This window comes from Taurulus bubalis (assembly GCF_910589615.1).
Source record: "Taurulus bubalis genome assembly, chromosome: 4".
NCBI lineage: Eukaryota > Metazoa > Chordata > Actinopteri > Perciformes > Cottidae > Taurulus > Taurulus bubalis.
Window position 1 is genome coordinate 7,836,186 of NC_136592.1, and position 16,114 is coordinate 7,852,299.

The window sequence follows — 16,114 nt, forward strand, 5'->3', positions numbered from 1 at the left end:
TACTATATTACTACCTTTCTCCTTATGTCATATCCATCCATCATCTAACTGCGTATCCTGTTCAGGGGGGCTGGAGCATGACTCATTGTACATTATATTTATTTTACAGCTCTAGATTAATACGGACAAACATACAAGTACCATTACTGAATCGTATTACATATTAGTCTGGTTAAATACAAAAAACAACAATTTTCGTGACATTATCTTCAATATAGCATAATCGTTATAGCATATTTTCAATATAGCAATACATTGCAATACACTGTGTTTAAAAAATAAACCTGTTCTTTAAAGCTGCCGTAATCAGGTTTTGGTCACAAGATGGCAAACGCTTTTTGGAAAACCAACATATTCGCTTTGAGAAATTCTATAATATTCTCATGTCTGAAAACCAACATTTAGCCTCTGTGAAACTGCACCCTGAAACCAAAACAAATCATATTGAAACAAACAAAAACGAGACACAATGTGTTAAATTAGGGAGCTTTGGAGGTTGTAACGAAGACCCTCCATTACCCTTCACTGGTATGATGGGAGTATAAACTGTTTCCTCGTGCATGGTCAAACATCTTTGTTAAGTTGTTTACAGTCTTAGTGGTAAAGTGGTATTGATCTCTTCATGGCAATCTCGGAAAGAAACAGATTTTGTTGTTGTTGTTGTTCGCAAATAATTGTTTAGTTGGACGTCCGTCATAAAACAACTTCACTGGCATTTTGAAAACATGATGACGAAGGCAGCACAGATATTAAAACAAATGTATGTAAAGGTTTCGCAGAACACTTACAAATACACAGTGGTATGGAAAAACAAATGTAATAATATAGAAGAGAAATTCAGTTACCACATTTTAATATATATTAGGGATTTTAATTAATGAGCCCCTGGGAAAAGCAATAGACAAACTTTCATGAGAATGCATTAGTTGAACATTTCTGGATATGTCAGTATAACTGTTGTGAACCCTGCACATGTAACTTTACATTTGAACATTTCATTCATAATTACGTTACATGTCTTTCGTCAGCTGTCATAGCAAAAAGGAAAAACGTGGAGGTCAATTCCACAATGCAAGATGTTCCATTGACATACTAAGACACCAAAGGTAAATGTGAAAAATAAAGAATTATGACCGTCTACAGCAGTAAATGTCTTTTCCTAGTATGCATTTTTGACATACTGTATCTGCAAGTCATACACTGAAAAGAGATATAATACAAGCTATTCATTCTGGCAAGACGTAAGATCCAAGACTGTCGAAGGTAAAAGCTTTATTTTTGATGCCTGCTGCGGGGCCGGCAGGTGATATCGTAGCTGCTTCCAGAAGGAGGAAGAATGCGGGATGGAGCTCATGCCCTTCCACGTGACACGGTCTCCAGCCTCGCCAAGAAGCTGCAAGGCCTCCGGTAAGGAACCAGATCTCGGCGCTTCAGTTGTCTCCGTTTGGATGAAAACCAAGCGAGTCTGCCGCTCCACAAGGGCTGCATGGATGGCACTCAGCAGCCCAGATCCTGGTCCAGCATCTGGTCCAGGATCTGGGGAGGTGGGAACCAAAACCACCGCCCGACTCTGCTCTATACAGTCTAGCACCGCCTCCGCTGCAGCTGCAACCAACCAGAGTTTGAATTATTCGTTACTTCATGGAGACTTCTTGGTAGACTTTTTTTAGAATAAATAAATACGTACCTTTCCCTGGTAAGACATCACGATCATAAAGACAGAGACTGTAACCAAACCTCTCTTCCAAAACACTCTCCAGACATTTTCTGTCATCTTCATTCAGTCCTGCGTCTGTGTCGCTCTTGTAACACATCAAAAAGGCATCATAGCTCTTTCCATCTAAGCAAACAAAAACAAGCAGCTTTGTCACTTATTTCTCATATTGTCCACATATCGATGGCCAAAGTACAAAACCTATCTGCAAAATGATCCAGGAAAAGTGGGGAAAACCTCCTATCTGCACTGTATCATTAACAAATATAATGCAAGAAAACCCCAAAGTTTTTTTGGATATTTCAGATAGGAGGTTTTGCTCTTCGGCCTCTTATGTGCCTCTTAAACATGAGTTGTTCGCTAAAATTAACCAAAAACAAGCCTGTAACCACTACACACTAAAGCATGGCATTTTGTTATGTATGGAGGAGTAGGGGAAATAATATCAAGGGTGAAGAAGAAATGGAGAACATCGTGACAGAGAACAGATATTTCCAGTGAGAAAGAGAAGGAGGTTTTGCTCTTCGGCCATCGACATGAGTTGTTCGCTAAAATTAACCAAAAACAAGAATCCCACCTAAGGTGCTTCTGTGGCAGCCAAGAGTGTCTCTTAGGAAAAGAGTGACGTTCATTTTGAACCTCACATAGATAACTACTGCCAAGACCATCACCACCATAACGCCGCCAACGGCGAGAGCCAGGGAGACGTAAGAAGGACGAGCTGTAGGGAAATAACAGCAAGAATAAATGGGTCAAAATGTTTATTTAAACACTCATTAATGTAAAGTAGTGATTTTTATCTGAATGAAAGCTGGCTCAAAAAGGCTTTTCTGACATTTATAACAGGACTAAACGAGTAATTCATTATTCCAAATGTGATAATCGTTACTGGCAGCCCCATTCAAAAAGTACTACACAAGCAGATTGAACAGGTTTAAGATTTAAGACAAGGTTTCAAACACACATTCAGTGGCAGTTCTACATGTAGTTACGCCCGGAGCGCCTTCCTTGATGCAAAATCATCAATAATGTCATCATATGAAATATACTGACTTGAGCTCACTAATTGCATTAGAGCAGCGGCCCCTAAACCCCGGGCCGTGGCCCGGTACCGGTCCGTGGGTCCCTTGGTACCGGGCCGCAGAGAAAGAATTTATAAAGAAAAAGAAAAGAAAAAAAGGCGGAAAAATGTTTTATTTTGAAAAAAGACCGGATACATCCGTCTGTGCGTAGCCTCAAACGGAACCTCTTGACACATGTCAAGAGGTTCCGTGATACGTTTCCCCAAAAGTGAAACTTAAAAGTCCGTTACAACTCAGTGTTCTGGATTAAAATCAAGGCAGTGTTAGTGAGATCGCCAAAATATTTTTCATGTCATATTTTTCGACCACACCGTGAAGGCCGGTCCGCGAAAATGCGGCCCAGATGATATATAGATATTTTTTAAGTGGTGTGCCACCCCTCACGTGACATGAAAAAGTGCCGCCCCGGGCGGCTGCCCGGTTCGCCGTGCCCAAAACCGCCCCTGCACACACTAGATCTTACATACCTTTTTGGGCCAATGTGATGTTGGCGAAGCTTGAGGGTCCAGATTCAGGATCCAGTCTACAGGTGTAATTTTTTGATAAATCCTCCTTTGACACCTTTTTGAAGACTAGAGATGCCGTCATCTTCATCTCTGCAGCATTACTCTCCCTGGAATGAAAGAAAAGTAAGAAAGATGAGCTATTTTGTGTGTTGTATGTGTTAAAAATGTGCACTTCCACACTCAGTTATGTGAAGTGTTTACCGTGTAACATTGTAGAAAACAGGAGAGCTGTTGTCTGTTTCCACCTTTGATTTCCCGTCTAACCAGAACAAATCGTCAAAGTCTGAATACATAACGGCTTTACAATCAATCACCACTGTTGTGCCTAGAAAAAGCAGAGTTTTGACAAGATTTAAAAAGAAAGATAGTAAATGCTTGTATGTAGATCCAAGTGTGTGTGTCCATGATGCGATGGAAGAAGATGGACACTTACCCAAATCTACATGAACATCCCTCTTGTGTGGGGAACTGATCATTGACAATATCTTATTTTCTGTGCAAAAAAAGAAGGAAAAAACACTTTACATCTTCCCACGCCAACATATGAAGATAACCAGTGAATATAAAAAGACAGGTCTTTCCTCACCCTTTGGTTTGACTTCAAGCTTCACCCTAAAGGTCATGTTATATACTTGTCTGTAACACAGGTACGATCTGGTACAGGTGGAGACACCGTGGTCATTCTCTTCCACTGTTGAGAAATAGCCGTTTTTTGGAAAAGACTTGCCCTCCTACAAGGTGGGAAAATAAAGATGAATTTGAAAAAGAATGAAAACAAGCCTTAAATGTTGACAAGAAAACCACATTCCCCAAAACTATGGTACACTTTCTGGAAATGAAAGACATAGAGGGATCTGTTAATGAAATGGGTTAAAACAGGCAGTCAGAAGTCCCAACCAGAAGGACCGCATATGTCCAGAGCTGAAATATTATATGACAAAATCTGCTGCGTTTACATACCTTGTGCCATATAATGCCAATGCTGGTAATATTTGTGATGTTCTTAGCAGGCACGTTTACTTCGGGACAGTTCAATGTGCAGGACTCTCCTTCGTAACATTTTTGAGGGTACTGGGTCCTCTCCTCTCTCTGCATTGTGTAAACTGTCAGCCTGAACCAGAACTGCCTGCTGGCGTTCCTGTCATATCATCGAAGAACAAGCATTGAAACTCAACAGAATACAAGTAACTGATAATAATTCACTGTGAACAGTTTTATATTCTGCACATTCAGGAAACGGACCAGCTTTGTTGTCCCATCATGATGGATTTTGCGTAAAAAAGGCAGACTTCAAAGAAGGCTTTCCCTGACATGGGATCAGGACTATGTCTGACATCACCGACTAGCTTGCTGTGTATAAAGCCATTCAGTACTGTAATCCCACAAATCAAAACAAAAAGTACCTTATGTATTCACTGTACATCTATCTCCAAAAGCGCCACATAGCAATTCTATATCTGGTCAAAGCCGAAGTCTGTGTCATTGTGGGACGGAGTGGACTTTACCCCAGAGAGCATGAGTAATTCCCCTGATGCTGGACAGAAGCACTGAGAATCACAAGGCTCCTCCCATGAACCAGCAACCCCATCCGCGTCTGCTCAGCTGAGGACATGTCGGTCAGATCCCTCTCCTGGGGGCTGTGACTGGTCCAGATCACTTTGGCATCCCCAGGTCTGTCAAGAGCGCAGTACAGCGCCACCATCTCACCCGCCTTGACATATGTCTCTTTGGGACACACGCCTGCAAATGAGTGTCACAAATTTAAGGTCATTTAAGTGTTTAAAGCAATCACATGAACTGTTGAGGCTGGTTTAATCCAGTACCAAAGGAGAGCTGGCGTCCAGCCTACTGTTAAGTGAGGGTTGGACACAAAGTGATTGGTCTGTTTGAGCAAAATGGGTTGGACGTTTGGCTTTTAACCCGTCTTTGAACCAGATCCAAGCGACATGTGAGCGTCAACGTTTGGTTGTGTTGTTGTAAAGAGTTCACTAAATAGTTGTCTGTGTTATTTATTGGTTACAATATTTCCGTTCACTTTCTGGCCGGATGACCCTTGACCCTTGTAGTCAGAAAGGTTAATGTGACACTTCACCTTATTCATTCTTTTCAGGTTCACCACAACTCCCACCGATTAAATTGATGAGTTGCATTGCTTTAGTACTAGATTACTTCTAGTCACATCAATTAATCTCCATTTTTTAATGCTTTAAATTGTTTTTCTCATAATCCAGATGTCCATTCAAGAACAATTTACTGCTGTCAACTTGTTAGATAATATCTCCAATCAGGCCTGCAGATTTGCTATTTAAAGAAAGTTAATCGTTACATTTGGTGTGCCTTGTATACTGGGTCATTTGTGGAACAGCATGAGCTTGGCCGATGCAACCGGTATGAAAGCACAGGGGGGCTCTTCACCACATCCTACTTTCTTGGTGCATTTTGATCTTGTGACTTTCAGTGTGACGGGAAATTTGTCAAGTTTGTGGAAGTCAGCACTGGTCAGGGAAACAAAAGGAAACAAAGGGAAGTTTGCCAATGTATTTAAACATTTGCACATTTGATATCTATGATGATCATATCTGCAGCGGCAAGTACATTTACTCAAGTATTTGTACTTTTATTTCCATCTTCTGCTGCTGTATATACTTATACTCCACTACATTTCAGAGGCGAAGCGTGCACATTTTACTCCACTAAATTTATTTGAGAACTTTAATAACTACCTATTTTGCAGATTCAGGTCAAAAATACAGAATGTAATCAGAAAATACCCCCACATTCACCAGCTTTACACATCCATCAATAATGGTAATTCACTTAATAAAGGTTACATTATTTTCAATGGGTACATTCTGTCATCTGCCTGTCTATGTGATCTCAAACAGCACATCAAGTTGAGTCTTCACCCTTTGACACCCCTGAGGGCATGTTCTTACCTGTTAATGATGCAAGGAGTAAAAACAGAAGGAGCAGCAGTGCTTTCACCATCATGATAACATGCAGCGCCGCACAACAAGGCGTTGGAGAGCGTCGTCAGAGCCGTGGTCCTGCCGAGTGGAACATTTCCATCTGAAATGAAACCACACTGGGTGATGATGAAAAGTGAAACACATGGAAGAGCGTCACGTTGTCGCCAGCGCAGTAACCGTTGGATTTCTCCTCCCGAGACATGCTCTCACTGTGGTGGTGGTATTACGCCGGCATCCGCAGTGACAGTTGGAACATACCATATGTGCAGAGGTGCAGTTTCAGTTACTAAGAGAATAAAAAAAAGGTGGCTGACTTGTTTACTCCTTGTGATATGGGGTCAGAACCAGTCAAAGTTAGACAAACAAACTTCCTCTCAGCCGGTGAACGATAGAGTCTTTGCGTTTAGAGCAGGCCAAGCCACTGGCTGCAGGTGAGCCCAACAAGGCCAAACAGGGACGCTTTTAAAGAATGGGTCAAATATTTAGAGAGCAGGGGAAATAGAATAGACTCAGAGATGAAGAAGGACAGACAAAGACAGCTGCACCGATAAGATATAAATGAGGTGTTGCATTGAAAGTGGATTTTAGAGTTTCCTTGGACATGATGAGCAAAAGGAGGATTCAAAGAGTATCAGTACATTTCAAATGTTTGCAACTTGCCGTTGCTTTTTTGCTCCATCGCAAGAAACCTACCTGCATTTAAAATATGGAGGCATTATCAGCTAAATGTATTTTTAGACAAGATGGCTAAATCCAAGAGTTAGAATATTATTATATGAATGTGTACATGTAGGCAACTGCATTTTCGTTCAATCGAACGCCTCTTTTCACTGTCATCAAGGGTTTTTTTTACTGACTAGGCAAAACTTCTCCACAGCAACCGACGTTATGCAACTGTTTTCACAGACTATGAACTGTTAATCCCAATAATCATCATCCTTTACCCATAAAAGTAATGTTATTGAAGTTCCCCTTGAAGAACAACAAGGGCGCTCACATATTTCCACTCAATACCTGCGGTACCTGATTTACCATGCACACACATGTGACATGCCATGTTCTTCGTTTAAAACGTTAAAAGGACACTATGCATGTAACGACCGTATTTCGACACGCCGTCCCGACAAGTTAAAAACTATCCTACAGGGATAAGGTATTGATCTCAAATGCCATGGAGCACTGACTGAGCGGGGATATTTGACTAGTTTGGAGTGAGAATGTGTTGTCCAAGCGCCAAATAAGTTATATTTGAAGGACTCTTTCCAGACATCATGACCTGGTAACTCACGATAATCCACAGACCTTATGAGTATTTAATGTAGGGACTATTGTGTCTGTCTTTTGAGGGTTACGGTCCGTTCAAAAGGTGATATGTCAAAGTTGCATTTTATTTTCTGCTGCCCCCAAGTGGCCAAAAACAAATGTGTTTCAGGTTTAATGATCATATCTGCTTTTTGATACAATGTATGGTCAGCACCTTTTGACAATAGCCATTCAATGTATTTAATGCATTATTCCCCTGTTGTACATATTAGTTTTGTTTATTTCTACTTTTGTTCAGCTTATTTTAGTTTAGTTTCTACCTGTGGGGCATTCTATCTTTCTGTAAATAATTTTGGAACTGTATGTACGTAAACCTAATATTATCCCTGTATCATGTATTATCATTTTTCATACTTGATTCATATTCTGAAGTGTTTACTTGACGAAACACTGTGCTGGTTTATATTGTGGAGAAGTCACAGGAAATGACATGTATTGACTGAGCTGACCGCAATGGTTGGACTGGAAAACGTCCACTGGGTGGCAGAAAAACATCAAACAAGCTCACCATGCAAACAGTGGTAAAGTATGGAGCTACAACATGTTTCTCCAATATTCATCGACCTTTTGGTGTAGTTGTGGTTTGAGAACTTGAGAACTGTTTGCTGTTTGTGGGTTCATCAGTGTGTCTGCCTTCAGGGAGTTGATGAGAACATCTGACAGCTAAATGTTGAGTCAAAACAGGACACCACACAAGCCTAAAACCCTCATCTTTTCACATTACATATATTAATTGCTTTTTTTTGTTCAAATCATTAATATGTATTAATGCAGGTTTAAAAGCAGTGGTTAAACAAAAACAACAGAAAAGTGCATTTTTAACAATTCAGTAATATCTTGACGTGCGGCAGTGCATATTTTTCCCTGTAGTGCCCCAGACCTGATAGGCGATCGGTGGCGATCGGCGCGCAATGCAAGCCGGTTAGATTTGTTTCCGACTTGCTCTGACGTCATGCACACGTGATCAACGACACTCTCATGAGATCAAGCCGGCCGTCAATTTCAGAGCCAGGCGCCGCAGTAGCTCTCTACGGACTGCGTGGCCCAGCGCATGATGGGAAACGCCTGGGCCCTATTTCTCGTACCTGGCTTACTGAGTTAGCGGGCTAATTGTCAGGATAAGATGACGTAGGTCTGGCTTTCTCGGTTTCTCGAAGCAAGCTTAGATAAATCACCATAGCAACACATCCAAAAATGTAAACCTGCTCCCGGGCAGGCTTACTGAAATTCACTGGATAAACTGGCCACTCCCACAGACAAAAAAGGCAGCTCACTTCCTCATTGATGAAGGAGCGATATTAGTTATATTAGTTTTATAGGGAGAGAGTTCTTTCAGATCGCCAGGATCCATCTTTTCCATCACCATGACTTCCTGTACGCGGCGATATAGATTTTGCCGCTTCTCAAGCCGCGGACATTGAACACCACAGGCGCAGCCGATCACCCATCTCAGACATAAACTATCAGCCGCTGCATGCCGCTGTTCTTAAGTTCATTTAGTTCTTAAGAAACTTATGGATGTGTTGAAAGCACTCATAATTATATGACAGTGTTATTAGTACACCATACATATCATTATTGTAGAACATGATTAAGGTGATCGTGATGAGAATACAGAGAATCACACACAATTTATTTTCACTGCTTCAATTGATTGAATTTCTGATTATGAATAATACATACATACTGATCCGCCCATACACATATTCAAACTCCTAGTTAAATGGTAATCTACACATGTATATACATATAGTACATGATTCATACGCACATACAGTACATATATCCTCATAAGTATATATTTATTCGTAAATATAATCTGATTGATCTGGGTGATGAATTTCCCGATACATTTTCCCAGCACTGACGCATTTAACTTGATATATTTGCGACGCTTATGTCTCGCAGCGGGGGCAGTGTTAAAGTTGCGTTCACGGCAGCAATGTTGCAAAAATGTTGGAATATTCGCAAAGCGTTTGCTGCGAATGACTACGGTATTGACTTCCTCATATGCCTTCATGATCATCTCCTGCTTCTCAGCAGAGGAATAAAAAGAGGTTCCTCTGAGTTTATTTTCCATTGTACTGTTAGAACATCGTGGTGTCAGTGCTCGATTATTATCCCTTCTGAAGAGGAGCGGGCGCGCGCATTTATCCAGATGACTGACGTCTGGCTAGAATTAACGAGACCGCTTCAGCACAGGTCTTCCGTGGAGAAACCGCGTTAGCCTGACGTCAATCATCTCGCTAATTTAAGCTGGATAATAGGACATTTGCTCAACTTTGTTGAGCCAGGTACGAGAAATAGGGCCCAGGAATTGGGCCTGCAACTGCTGCTTCTTCTTCTTCTTCAGTTTAATGACGGATCGCAACCAACTTGACTAGGTGCATACCGCCACCTAGTGTACCGGAGTTTGATAACCCATATAGCTGGCTGTCACCATGTACATTGTGTGTTAAGCAGAGCGCTAAAGCAGCGTCAAGCTGCTCCAGCGCGCTGGCCAGAAGCAGAGGAACAGACAAGACAGGAGCTGGTCAATGAGAAAATAAACTAAAAGGGAAAAATAATTATAATACATGTAGTGTATTTGTGAAAAACAATTAAATTATGAAATAGATATAACTTTGAATTGTTAAAAAAATAAAAATATATATTATAATACATGTAGTGCATTTGTGAAAAAAAATAATATATATAATATATATATATATATATTTATATATATAATATATAAAAAATATATAAAATAGCAATAACTTTGTGATTCTGTTTAGGCCAGCAGAGAAGGCTTAGCAGGCCCTGACGGTTAATAATGGCTGAATTCCAATTCACTACTTTGTTTTCAGGGTTCTGGTGCTGTATATGCTGGTTCACTGTCACGGTCATGACTTCCTGCTCGTTAAGTTACAAACACACAAACGCCTGTGCTTTTCCTTCAACGACAGATCAAATTTTCTGCAGAAAAAAAGGCAGATTTGCTCAATTAGATGTGTTCAACCGATCACCAAGAGCTGATTAGGTGTGGGCAGTGAGCCTGTAACCACTACACACTAAAGCATGGAATTTTGTTATGTATGGAGGAGTAGGGGAAATAATATCAAGGGTGAAGAAGAAATGGAGAACATCGTGACAGAGAACAGATATTTCCAGTGAGAAAGAGAAGGAGGTTTTGCTCTTCGGCCATCGACATGAGTTGTTCGCTAAAATTAACCAAAAACAAGAATCCCACCTAAGGTGCTTCTGTGGCAGCCAAGAGTGTCTCTTAGGAAAAGAGTGACGTTCATTTTGAACCTCACATAGATAACTACTGCCAAGACCATCACCACCATAACGCCGCCAACGGCGAGAGCCAGGGAGACGTAAGAAGGACGAGCTGTAGGGAAATAACAACAAGAATAAATGGGTCAAAATGTTTATTTAAACACTCATTAATGTAAAGTAGTGATTTTTATCTGAATGAAAGCTGGCTCAAAAAGGCTTTTCTGACATTTATAACAGGACTAAACGAGTAATTCATTATTCCAAATGTGATAATCGTTACTGGCAGCCCCATTCAAAAAGTACTACACAAGCAGATTGAACAGGTTTAAGATTTAAGACAAGGTTTCAAACACACATTAGATCTTACATACCTTTTTGGGCCAATGTGATGTTGACGAAGCTTGAGGGTCCAGATTCAGGATCCAGTCTACAGGTGTAATTTTTTGATAAATCCTCCTTTGACACCTTTTTGAAGACTAGAGATGCCGTTATCTTCATCTCTGCAGCATTACTCTCCCTGGAATGAAAGAAAAGTAAGAAAGATGAGCTATTTTGTGTGTTGTATGTGTTAAAAATGTGCACTTCCACACTCAGTTATGTGAAGTGTTTACCGTGTATCATTGTAGAAAACAGGAGAGCTGTTGTCTGTTTCCACCTTTGATTTCCCGTCTAACCAGAACAAATCGTCAAAGTCTGAATACATAACGGCTTTACAATCAATCACCACTGTTGTGCCTAGAAAAAGCAGAGTTTTGACAAGATTTAAAAAGAAAGATAGTAAATGCTTGTATGTAGATCCAAGTGTGTGTGTCCATGATACGATGGAAGAAGATGGACACTTACCCAAATCTACATAAAATACATCCCTCTTGTGTGGGGAACTGATCATTGACAATATCTTATTTTCTGTGCAAAAAAAGAAGGAAAAAACACTTTACCTCTTCCCCCGCCAACATATGAAGATAACCAGTGAATATAAAAAGACAGGTCTTTCCTCACCCTTTGGTTTGACTTCAAGCTTCACCCTAAAGGTCATGTTATATACTTGTCTGTAACACAGGTACGATCTGGTACAGGTGGAGACACCGTGGTCATTCTCTTCCACTGTTGAGAAATAGCCGTTTTTTGGAAAAGACTTGCCCTCCTACAAGGTGGGAAAATAAAGATGAATTTGAAAAAGAATGAAAACAAGCCTTAAATGTTGACAAGAAAACCACATTCCCCAAAACTATGGTACACTTTGTGGAAATGAAAGACATAGAGAGATCTGTTAATGAAATGGGTTAAAACAGGCAGTCAGAAGTCCCAACCAGAAGGACCGCATATGTCCAGAGCTGAAATATTATATGACAAAATCTGCTGCGTTTACATACCTTGTGCCATATAATGCCAATGCTGGTAATATTTATGATGTTCTTAGCAGGCACGTTTACTTCGGGACAGTTCAATGTGCAGGACTCTCCTTCGTAACATCTTTGAGGGTACTGGGTCCTCTCCTCTCTCTGCATTGTGTAAACTGTCAGCCTGAACCAGAACTGCCTGCTGGCGTTCCTGTCATATCATCGAAGAACAAGCATTGAAACTCAACAGAATACAAGTAACTGATAATAATTCACTGTGAACAGTTTTATATTCTGCACATTCAGGAAACGGACCAGCTTTGTTGTCCCATCATGATGGATTTTGCGTAAAAAAGGCAGACTTCAAAGAAGGCTTCCCCTGACATGGGATCAGGACTATGTCTGACATCACCGACTAGCTTGCTGTGTATAAAGCCATTCAGTACTGTAATCCCACAAATCAAAACAAAAAGTACCTTATGTATTCACTGTACATCTATCTCCAAAAGCGCCACATAGCAATTCTATATCTGGTCAAAGCCGAAGTCTGTGTCATTGTGGGACGGAGTGGACTTTACCCCAGAGAGCATGAGTAATTCCCCTGATGCTGGACAGAAGCACTGAGAATCACAAGGCTCCTCCCATGAACCAGCAACCCCATCCGCGTCTGCTCAGCTGAGGACATGTCGGTCAGATCCCTCTCCTGGGGGCTGTGACTGGTCCAGATCACTTTGGCATCCCCAGGTCTGTCAAGAGGGCAGTACAGCGCCACCAAATCATCCGTCTTGACAAATGTCTCTTCGGTTCTCCAGGGACACACGCCTGCAAATGAGCGTCACAAATGTCAGTTCATTTAAGTGTGAAACATGATTGTCACTGTAACGTTGCCAGCTAACCAACAGAAACCAAAGTCACTGCACTCAGTCAAGAAATGGTCCCGCACATAACTTTCTACAAAATCAGAAATTGTATCGGGACTTTTGTCATTGTTAAACTAAAAAAATGAGATACACTCATGTGTTACTTAGTGAGTTTTTGAGGCTTGAAGGTGGTTTCTTTGCTAGCCGTTTCCTCTTGTTTCCAGTATTTATGCTAAGCTAGGCTAACCATGTCCTGGCCGTAGCTTCATATTTATCATACAGACAGGAAAGTGGTATTGATCTTTTTATCTAACTCTCGGCAATGAGCGTGAATTACCTGTTCTATAACAATACTGTGAGCGGGTGACTTAACGATAGGCCTATCTGGCCACATCCCAACTTCTTGGTGGCTATTTGTCTTGTGATATTCTTCAAAAAGGAAGTTGGTCAGGATCTGCAGGATCACTCAGCACTTAAGAAAGCTTTGTTTGCTATTTAGCATGTTTCATATCCACGTGGGTATTTCAAAATGTAGGATTGGTTATTTTAGGAGTCTAAATGCTGACTTTTCAAGACTCTAGTCAAAGAGTATTTTTTACATACACATACGCGCAAAATAAATGTATTCTACATTTAAACGCCATCAAAATACAGAAGTATTAAGAGCAAATGATTGGAGTCAAAAGTTCTGACATCCTCTTATATTATTAGATTCTGATGCAACAATGTGTAAGAAGCATTTTACTGTTCTAGTTGATCGAGTTTAACTTTAACTTGAGATACTTTGAATTAGTTTAGTCCAGTAGTTGCCAACCTTCATGTGCAGAGTCACATGATTAATTTGAGGGGTCGTGAGAGGATTAATAAGGCCTGGAAAATAATCAAAAATGATATCCATCAATCTGTTCTTTCCTTTTTTTTGTGAAATACTGAATCATGTAAACTCTCATTGCCTTTCTAATCTTAGATTCCTAATAAATTACCCAAAGAGGACCCCGAGGTTGGTAACCACTGGTCTAACTCATTTGTGTTTTATTTCATTAACTTGTCACTTTTTTTTTATTTTTATAAAAGCTTTCCATTCGTCAAATAAATGTAAGCTATACATTAGTGTTTCCCTCTGAAATGGATTATAGTTTAAGGTAAAGCATTTTAAAACTGAAAAAGGTAAGCAAAGTAATTCAAGTTCAGCACTGGAGTAGTAAAGTGACTTCCCTCCACAGGCTATTCAATGTCAGTCTATTGTAGTGATGGGAATTCTGGCTCTTTTTAGAGAAACGGCTCTTTTGGCTCGGCTCACTAAAAAGAGCCGGCTCTTTCGGCTCCCAAATGGCTCTTCAGATTTTTTGGTGCTTAAATTAATTTATTACCAACAATAATGTAAAATTATGCGCAATATGAATTACTAATGTAAAAAATACATGCACTATATCAAATGTGTATTATATAAATACACTTTTATTTATACACTCTACAGAGTGATAAAAAAAAATTGAAACTGCAAAAATAAACGTTTAACTATTTACAAATTAGCTTAACTAACTTTTAACTATTTTAAACGTTTAGCTTTTTAATACTTAACAAATTCAAAGTGAAACAACATACAGAAGCACCCAGAGTTTTGTCCTTCATTGAAGATTTACATTGAGAAAGACCAAGTGCCTCAGCTTTGAGGCTGATCCTGTTTCTTCTCTCCGGAATTATCTGCCCTGTTTTGGAGAAGCTTCTCTCTGAGGAAACTGAAGTTGCTACAACGCACAGTCTCCGTGCGTCACATGAGTGAGGCGGGGGTCCCTCCCTCCTGGTCGTGTGCTTGCTGTGTGTGTGTGTGTGTGTGTGTGTGTGTGTGTAACTCCCGCCCCTCCCCCCTCTGCTCAGCGTAGGCACAGAGACGACGCCACACATGTTGACCAATTAAATGTGGCTTGAGAGAGAGAGAGAGAGAGAGATTGAGAGAGAAGGAAAAAAAGCGGCTCCCGTCGTTCACGTCAAAGAGCCTCAGAGCCGTTTCATTCGCGACGACACATCACTAGTCTATTGCATGTTGGATATTTCACACCACATCTAAGCAGACACATGACTCATGCGTTCACACTAAAAGAGTTGCGAAATATTCGCGCGAGTAGATTACATGTAGCCCTACCTGTCAATAACGTGAGGAGGATCTGAATCATCAGTATTTTCTCCAGCTTGATGAAACCCCTCACATCAGGGATCCACAATTTTCCTCTCAGAAACGTCTCGGTGTTCTGTGGAATCATTTCGCTTCTCCATCAAACAAAATGAAAGAGAAAGAAGAGCTGGAACATGAACACGCCCTAAAAGGTGACATGACTGAGACAACAACATAAACGAACACCCCCTATTTATAGTGCCTTTGTGTATAAAGCAAAACTTAAACAAGAAAGAAAGAAAAAGAAAAGAAACTGGCATTGCAGTAAGTTATCAACACGGTATTATAATCATATGTGGCTATATCTGTGCTGCCATTAGCAAAGAAAACCATTTAACCCAGCATGGTATTTTCATTTTTGATTTCCATGTAATGTGTTGTAGAGGGATTAAGAGTGTTTGGCGGATGCTATGTTGCTTGACAACTTTGCATAAACACATTCTTCAAATGATTGCACTTGAAGCCAACTCTTTTTTAGGAGGCTGTCCTTATATATTTTTTATATTTTATTTTGGGCAATATTAATACAATTGATTGCAGGATTGCAGAAACATTGAGTCCAAGTTCCCCAAAATGCACAAATAATTTATTGAGTAATTTGATGAATTATTTGTTCATTCAGTTGACTCTTGAACTATATGTTTTCTGTTAATTGTATTTGCCAACATTGATATTTAAATCCTGTTTCAAAACGATTCTTCAAATCCCATTGATTAATACACAATTACAGGCTATTGTCAAGGGGGAAACTTGCATGGCCTAGTTTATTATGTATTATTAATAATAAGAACCTCTTTATTAAAATAAACAGGAGTTGACTATGTCCACTGAAACCCTCCTGCATATGTCCTTGTATGGCTTCTGAATATCTGTCAGACGTGTGTCC

At 40.2% G+C, this 16,114-nt stretch overlaps 2 protein-coding genes across 2 annotated transcripts; both read right to left on the reverse strand.

The window, feature by feature from the left end:
• Window positions 1-1,222: 1,222 nt before the first annotated feature.
• Window positions 1,223-6,473, reverse strand: LOC306735913 (X-linked interleukin-1 receptor accessory protein-like 2; the record flags this gene model as incomplete). The annotated part of the gene is made up of 8 exons (XM_079217483.1): window positions 1,223-1,605; window positions 1,688-1,840; window positions 2,292-2,435; window positions 3,264-3,409; window positions 3,954-4,033; window positions 4,263-4,440; window positions 4,808-5,042; window positions 6,389-6,473. 8 exons carry the CDS (start codon window positions 6,471-6,473, stop codon window positions 1,223-1,225), a joined length of 1,404 nt encoding a protein of 467 aa, XP_079073609.1.
• A 4,658-nt stretch (window positions 6,474-11,131) lies between these two features.
• On the reverse strand, window positions 11,132-15,316 carry LOC306735915 (interleukin-1 receptor type 2-like; the record flags this gene model as incomplete). Its single annotated transcript, XM_079217487.1, has 8 exons — window positions 11,132-11,157; window positions 11,227-11,372; window positions 11,467-11,590; window positions 11,699-11,761; window positions 11,855-11,999; window positions 12,229-12,406; window positions 12,774-13,017; window positions 15,199-15,316. The coding sequence occupies 8 exons, from the start codon at window positions 15,314-15,316 to the stop codon at window positions 11,132-11,134; spliced, it is 1,044 nt and encodes a 347-aa protein (XP_079073613.1).
• Window positions 15,317-16,114: the final 798 nt, after the last annotated feature.